Source organism: Apodemus sylvaticus, chromosome 17 (genome assembly GCF_947179515.1).
Source record: "Apodemus sylvaticus chromosome 17, mApoSyl1.1, whole genome shotgun sequence".
In the NCBI taxonomy this organism is placed as follows: Eukaryota; Metazoa; Chordata; class Mammalia; order Rodentia; family Muridae; genus Apodemus; species Apodemus sylvaticus.
The window spans coordinates 12661955-12670721 of NC_067488.1; the positions used below are offsets into that span (position 1 = coordinate 12661955).

At 42.3% G+C, this 8767-nt stretch overlaps 1 protein-coding gene across 1 annotated transcript in view; it reads right to left on the bottom strand.

The window, feature by feature from the left end:
- Positions 1-8208, bottom strand: part of Sybu (syntabulin) — a 67632-nt gene extending 59424 nt beyond the window's left edge. The window contains exons 1-2 of the mRNA XM_052161467.1: positions 8012-8208; positions 5941-6157 (exon numbers count right to left, since the gene is read on the bottom strand). Of these exons, the coding sequence (XP_052017427.1) occupies positions 5941-6157; positions 8012-8035 (241 nt within the window). The 5' untranslated portion in view covers positions 8036-8208. The remainder of the gene's footprint in view (positions 1-5940; positions 6158-8011) is intronic.
- Positions 8209-8767: the final 559 nt, after the last annotated feature.

Sequence of the window (8767 nt, forward strand, 5' to 3'; positions counted from 1 at the left end):
AATCCTTTCTCCTCACCATTATTTTTCTACCATCTTGGCACAATTTAAACCCATTATATAAATTATTATATAAATTATTGATAAGACTGGGGATGTGAGGCTTGTTTACACAGAGTCAGACTCTGTAGTTCATGGGGAAACTTAGGCATTTCTTTGCCACATAGCCAGTGATCACCAGCTCTACCATCTTTGATATTTGTGTATTTTATAGTGTGATTGTGTGTATCACCATCCACCTGTGCTTACATCCACCCACATGACACAGACTATAAACTTTTGAGGCTGAGACTTTGGCATGCATGAGAATGACCCAGTAATCCTGTAAAAATGCAGATTCTCAAGCTTTCAAAGTTCAGGATGACAGGTATAGGAGGGATCTCAAATGTCTACATTTTTAAACAAGTGAAGCTTTAGAGCAGTTTATAAACAATGTGCTGGTGAGGGCTTTAGAATGTACAGGTTCTTCAGGTTGGGGACAGTCTTTAACTCTTAGATGTGTCTCACCTCCTTCAGTATGGATACATTCTTCAGCTCCCATTGCTAAAGATCTTTTTAAAATTGAATGGAAAAAGTTTATCCTTCACGGTCTGTAACAACATGTCCAAAGAAATACTGCCTATATACCCAACACTTATAACCTATTCCACTAGGTATATACTTCTGTGGCTGAAATGTAGATTGTACTATAGTATCTAGGCCCCAGACCCATTTGAGTGATTCTCAGGTCTTAGGGTGTTTGTTTTTCAGTTTATAGCAGGTTGGTAGTCATTCAGTGCTAGTATAATTTGGTATTGTGGGTTCTTCACTTGTAATCATCATGTTCAAAGGTTCAGTCTATCCAGATGCTAAGTTTCCTCAAGCCAGACGAAAGCAAAGCAGAAATATTTCTACTTGGCAGGGCCTGGCAAATTTCTGAAGGCTTTGTCATACCTCAGCAGGGTTAGTCAGGTTATGATTGGCCTTAATTGTTCTGCCACAAACAGCAACAACGATGACCTTGAGGCCAGCACCAGGTAAAGATTTCTGTAGAAATCCACTGTAAAAACTCAAATACTTTCTGCACACACCTCAGTTGAGGTTAGATGCCAAAGCATGTCTGATTTTGACTCTTTGGTACATGTTTTCTTTAACAGAACTCACAGGCTTGGTCACGCATCTCCTCTCCACGTGCGCATCAGAGATAGTTCTGAGAAATTACTAGTCTCTCGTAAAACAACCAGTGTTCTAGATGCAATATCTGTTCCACCTGTCAAGCTTACAAGGCACCCCAGGGAGAACGAGCTTAAACCTCCACAGCCCATCTGCCTCCAATTCTGAGGGGTAATTACCGCCTCAGCTAAGCCAGGAGGAACACACAGCAGGCTGCTAACTGTGGCAGGTGACTGATGGCTGTTCCTCACATTTCCCTACATCACCAGCTTTCCTAATGGTGGTCAGGGTGATAACAAAATGACAAACAGGGCATTAATCACCAAAATAACAACAACAAAACTGCAATCAAACAAAAAGCCACAGCTATACCTCACCATCTCCCTCCACGGGGGTGGGGGGTGGGGGGGAAGGCCACGCATTTGAAAAAGAGCAAGGAGGGGTGAATGGGAGGGTTTGTAGGGAGGAAAGGGAAAGTGTAAATGATGACATATGTTATACTATCACAAATAAAAAGAATAAAAAGAAATATAGAATAAAATAAATAAAAATAAAATAAAGAAAAAGAAAAAGAAAAAAAAGAACTTAAAGAAAGAATTAAAATAAATAAATAAAACTACCTCCTACCACTCCCAAAAGGACCCTAGTTTCCAGAGGTATATGACATACCCAAAACACACACTGCCACTGTGGGCTTCACTACTTCTTATGGGTACATTAGAAACAAGGAAGATGGCCTGGGCAGAGAAATGGTGATGCAATGTCAAACCATGTTCTAAATGAAACAGACACTGAATAGAGGTACATGAGAGCGGACATTGTATTCATATTACACATATGAATAATAATCACATTATTAACTGTACTTCTTGTATGTTAATTACATAGAGCTAAAAATTCAAGAACTTCTCTAGATCAGCTCTAGCGATGAGGCTCACGTCTGAAAACACTCACATACTGTTGAAATGCCAAGCACAGGCTCACCTCCAGAGACTCCGCCCACAAGCAGCCACTCAGAAAAGCTCTTTGGGGATATGCCCCAAGTGATTGGCGAAATGTCACACATAACTCTCTCCCTCCAAAATTAGATATACACAACACACAGATTTACATATTCTAATCCAGTCATTCAATGCTCCTTTTCCGAGGCCCCCCTGGAGGGCGGGGGGGAAGGAAGGCATGATGTGGGAGAGTCAGGGATGAAAAAGAGACCCTAGGTAAAGGTGAGCAGGTCACTGTGGAAATGGTGTCAGACTTTTAATTTCACCGATGAACAAAATTAGCACAGAAACACGTAGCAGTAGTACCGGAAGCAGTAAGAGAGTTCTAATAGTTCATCAAAGAATAAGGACCATCTACTACGAAAATATTTGGTTTTATACAAACAATAAGAATGCCAGTATATCAAAATAAGGGGTGATTTTTTATATTCAGTAACTTTAGCAATGTATAAATTTACTACCTTATACATTTATTATCTTTCAAGAGTTGAATATTTTAGAACAAATAATGTTCTTTGCAATTTGATACCAAATTTGGAGAGAAAAGAAATATAATTTCCAAATTAAACCTAAGGAAGGATGTTTTAGGGAATGCCTTCCTCTAAATTTTCAGTTCCTAATATTAGAATTTCTTTTAACTCTCCATGGCCCCTTTGCAGTACTGAATATAAGAACTGTGAACAAACAAATACTAATGTAGAGAGGTTCACTCGAGGTCGGAAGCTTTGGTGGCTGACTACTGTTATGTGTTCTGGGGGTTTCATTTTGACAGATAATGGCCGCTTTAAACTTGTGTCAACATTTGTCTTTCCTTGTCTGGTTTAACAGCTCTGACTAAGGAGACCAGAATATGGCCTCAGTATTCCAGTGTCTAGGCTAAAACCAGCTATTCCCCCTGCTGGCTGGACACGTTTTACCTTGTCTGCCTCTCTGCCTGCAGCACCAGTGTTCCCCACAGAACCAAACCCATTTATTTTCCACCAGCCGACTGACCTCCTAAAGCATCATTAACATCCCCCAAAGGCCTTGTGCTGCCAGTTTTAGGCAGAGCAGCACTCAGAGGCTTTGTAGAGCTCATCAGTGCCCTGCAGGAAAGGAAAGTAAGACAGCGGAAGGAAGGACTCAGACCCAAGCCTTGGGGAATTGCCAGCACAGCAAGCTGGAGAGAGAAGAGGGAGTGGAAGGAATCCCTGTCTGGAGACAAGGCACAAGGCCAAGGATCGAAAGGCTGGTTTGTAGACACCCATAATTATATGTGTCTACCATTCAATTCTCAGCTAGTTAATGGCAGAACAATCAATATCCCCTTTCGATCTTCATGTCTACTATTATGGTCTTCATGAGAGACAGGTCTTTGGGGAAGAAGGGGTGATTCTGGGAATGGGTCTAGGAGAGACTGACTCAATCAAAATTAACAGTTTTATTTGTTTGCCTTTATATTTTATAATATATATATATATTTGATATACATAGTTATATATAAGTATATATGGTCAAAACAACTATATATATATATAACCATTAATAACTGTATGTATTTATATACATAACCATATAAAGATATAACTGAACACATATACTTTTATATATATATAGTTATACACTATATATAACTATATATATTTATAGTATATATACTATATAGTACATATATACTATAGTTGTACTATATATAACTATATAGCTATATATACTTATATATTTATATACTTACATATATTTATATTTATATATATTTATTTATATATGCAGTACAGAATATATACAATATATAAATCTATATATAAAACAACTATATATACAGTTATATAAAGCTATATATAGTTCTATATAACTATTTATATATAACTATTTAGTTATTTTAAGGAACTACTTATCTTCAGACAAATACTCACCTTGAAGTCACTCACAGAGAATGCTAGTATGTGAAAAGGCTAACAGGAATAAGTGTGGAGCACAGCCGTACACACAGAGCTGGAAGTCATGCCCTATGCACACTCATTCAGAGTGAACTCTGAACTCTGCAGTGGTGTTAAAGTAAGCAACCCTGGGTCCAGTAGCTTCCAGTCCTCCTCTCATCTCAGGAGAGTACTGAGTAGCTACGAGTGAGTTTTAAGTAGATTTGTTCATTCCAATGGAAGGAAATTCATTTCAGAGTATAACACTGTGATATCTGTTTTCAGAATGAGGCAGAGTTTTGAGGCTTCACAGAGGAGAAACATTTGCACAGTAGACACCTACATATCTAAGGCTAAAATATAACTGTTGTGAATGCATGCTGTAAGTGAAGTTTACTTGTTTTAAACGACACTTGTTTTAAACACTTGTTTCTGCTCTGAATGGAGAAGAATGTTGTGCGCTGCTAAGTTGGAACATTGGTCACAGCAAATGGATTCATTCACCCATCTCACACGTGTTCTTTTAATCCATTTGAAAACTTTGTGCATTCTAAAACATCCTTTATAACATAAGAGAGTCAGTCCTTTAAATTTTACCCAAATTCCTAAATTTTCTTAAAAGAAACAAAGAACCCACATGTCTTTTTAAGTTAAGCTTCAGTGCCACAGGGGTTGTCCACTGGTACCAGTAAGGTTTGAGGAACTCTGAAGAGATCCGTGTCCTTAAAAGATGCTTCTGACCTTAAAGAAAATTCTTAGTTATAAGGTGAAGAGACAGCCACAGTTCGTGACATTAAGCGCCATCAGATAGTAAAGACCTCCACACTGCACCTCTGTACTAGGGGAACACATAGGGAAATGATACCAATGAGTCTTTCAGAAACTCTACAAAAGAGGTACTGTGCAGTATCCATAATACAAATAACAAATCCCAAATGCTGTATATGTAGAACCTTTTGAGCACTGACATAAAGGCATGGTCGATGAGTAGAAAAAATGATTATCAAAAGTCATGTAACAGATTACATACAAAAATAGGCATATTAAAAATTACCTTGGGCTATCTGTTAGGAAGTATTTATATGAAACATTAATGAATTCTTTGTTTAGATTTTGCCTTTATCCCAAAATATGTGTATATATGTATATGTGTGTTCTTGTGTAAATGTGTGTACATGTGTGTATATATGTGTGTGTATATACATATGTGTATATACATGTGTATGTAGACACATATATACATACACACATATACTATATATGTATATACATATAAACATATATACACACATACACACATGCACATCAATACTACTCCAAAATTTGAAAACCCTAAAACTGCAAATATTTTGGTTCCCTAGCATTTCAGATAAAGAATCCTCAACCAGTATTTATTGTCCCATTTAATGGCTATAACAACTGAGGTTCACCAGACTTAAGCAACCTGATCAAGATCGCATACCATCTAAGTGTAGGTCTGGGATTCCGGCCCATCCTGGGAATCAGGTCTGGCTGGTAGTAAGCCTCTGTTTTCACCTACAGGGCCAGACCTGTAGTGCAGTTCTCCTTGATCTTTATTTCTTTTGTTAGAAGTTAGTTTATTTGGGGTATTTCATAACCAAGAGGACCTAGAATTATAGATAGTGCTAGTATGAAACCCAAACTAATATAATTTTTAGATTTAATAGAATAACAAACACTTTAAAATTATAGAAAGAGATTGAATTTTACATTCTAAATGGTAAGGAATTTAACTGGGCTGAACCACAGAAGACTGTTGGTAGCTTACAACAGACAGAAAGGGTCAGTGTATGTGTCTTGGGGCTAGGAGAAGTCTGTCTAGCTGAGAGCCCACATCTTTCCTGCCATGGTGGCTCACAGCCTTAGTGTACCTGAGCAGAAGCTGTTGCTGCTAATGGTCCTTGCCGAGCGTCCAGAGCTGCTGGGGTTGAACTCTCTACTTTCTTCCTCCGAGAAGGGAGACTCGGAGGCTGGGGAAACCTTGTTCTGCTGCTGCTGCTGCTGCTGAGGCAGATGGGGCCGCAGAATCAACCGGGGAATCCGGCTCCTGGAAATCTCCTTCTCCTGATGCTGCACTCTCTGCTCCTTCTCCAAATTGGAAAGCCAAAAGAAAACAATCATTTTCTCTTTGCCCTCGCAAGCCTCAGTTTCTGAGAGGTCATATCTCTGAGCACTGAGCCCTTTCTGAACAGTCCAGCAGTCTGTATCTGTGTTTGAACTAAGCTCCCTTTTGAGCCTGTGAATATCACCAGTGCAGGACACACACACACACACACACACACACACACACACACACACACAAACACAGAAGCCACCCATCAGCATAAATGCCATCCCACACCTCCAAGCCATTCCTGGCTGACCGCCTCACTCTGCCTTTCTTATCATATTCGAGCCTTAGCTTCTCAAAGCCTCACAGTGCACCTACGCTTACTGGTTTGTCTTTTCCTTTATAGACTCTTGTTATTCCAGAATTAGCCGACAATTTCAGTTCTGTTTTTCTGTCTCCTCACACATTAGACCTGTATACCTAGAACAATTCTTTTCTAATGGATCACACACACTTAGCTTTAAAATCCCTCCTCTTCCGGACAGCCTCTTAATTATTCATTAATATCCTGGTACACAAGGCTTGCTGCCAACAGAAGAGCAAACACATCCAATACCCAGGAAAATGGCTCCACCTTTTACATCACATCTAGCTTTTCTTTTTACAAAAGGACAACCAGGAGAAGAAAATTTTCTCCATTTAGAAATCCAATTTTAAGACCTTGCCATACTCTGGTTTTTAAAAAATGCATTAGAACTACATTTTGACAATGTTTTCAATTTAGAAGTCCCTTTTCTTGACATCAAAGATGACTCAGTAGGTAAAGATGCTTATAGCCAAGCCAGCCCAGTTGAGTTCAGTCCCTGGACTCACATGGCAGAAGAGGACTCCTGCAAGTTTTTCTCTGACATCCACACATGCCACAGCACCCACAATGCCCCTACATACACACAAATACATAAATGTTATAAAAAATTAACTTTTGTGTCCACCATTAGCTCACTTAGTGCATCTTTACACCCAATCAGCAACATAGACACTTACTGAAATACTTCTGTACAGATGGAGAAACTGAGGCTGAAAGGTGTGAATGCTAAACATCATCTAGAAGAGGGAATTTCAGAGCATTTTGGGGGTCACCACTACTTGGCAGTGTTAAGCCAGGAAGTGTTTATTTATTTATTTGTTTAGCAAAAAATTCCACAGCTCCTTCCAACCTCTGTAACTGAAAGAGGGCTTTGGCTAAAGCAGCAAATGTCGTTTCCCAACGTGACCTCCTACTTATTTCCTAAGCTTACCAGGAAGGGTCAAGGCCAAATGAACACCTCTCAGAGGCCTCCACAGGGAAAACCCCTCGCAGCCTGGAATTTGGCTCAGGCATCGGTGCCATCCTCCGGCTGTAAGCCACACCCAGCCTCTGGATCTGTCTAGCCCATCAGTCACCGAGCAGGTATCCCACGCCAGTCACTCTGCTTGGCACACTGCAGACTCGTGAGCTGTGTCACTGTCACGCTGCAGTCTTTACTTCTCAGTCACAACACCAAATGCCTTTCGCATATTACACACTCAAGCAAACACATGACACCAACTAAAGGCTTCATCTCAAGCCACAGCTTCAGGAGCTAGGATTAACCCTCTAAAGTCAATCTTTTAAATCCTCATATTAATCCCCCAAATCTCTTCCTGGAGTGCCACCTCCCCATCTGCCACATCCCAGCGCCATCGGATGACCCTCTGCTTCTCTGCTCTACGCAGCACCACTCATTGCTTGGACTCTGAACTCCAGGGTCCACCTTTCACCTGGCCCACTCCTAGACAAGCTGTGCCCTCCCTGTCTTTTACTAAAGCACCCTCCGACCCTGTCACCGAGCCCGCACGCCGGGTCCCCTTACCTTGCTCTCACGGAGGGGCCCCATCTCGCCACTGCCTGCTGGCTCCCCGCGCCTCCGCCGCCGCCGCCGTCCAGGAGGAGGCACCTGTGAGCACCGAGCGAGGGAGGAGACAGCACTGAGTCTGAGGCTGGTTGCGGCAGCAGTGGCAGCAGCAGCAGCAGCAGCAGCAGCGGAGGCGGCAGCAGCGGGCTCGCCGCGTCCCCGCCAGCAGTCGCGCTCGGCTCCGAGGGCGCGCCCGCCGCCCCGCCCCGCCGGGCACGTGGTGCCACCGCCCGTGGCCGCTCCGGAGGCGCCTCCCGGTCGCCGCCTTCACCTGCGGCCCGGAACAGCTGCCTGGCACCTCAGAGCGCAGCACCCACAGGTCACCCGCCACGTCCCGCTCTCAGCGCCCCTCCCTTCCAAGCCTAGCCCGACCCACTGCCTGCAGGCGGAGGCTTATTTGCAGTACTTCCAGCCCAAATGTGTCCCCTGGTCCAGGATTGGCAGTGGGTGAAAATCGAATGGAGAGGCTGAGAAAAACTGCGACATCAGACGGCCAAGATGGAGAAAGAGGGAAAGTCACCCTCCCCACTCGCTGTCCCCCTGTGACCTCTAGGTTTTTAAGTAAACATATGATTCTCTACAATGACTTCGCCCGAGGGTGGTCATGGTGGTCTCCTGGTCCTCCTGAAACCCAGCCAAGCCTATGCTATGGGATTGATACAGCATCTAGGCTGCAGGATGTTCAAGGCTTCTGTTCTCCTTGGAGGGGTTTGT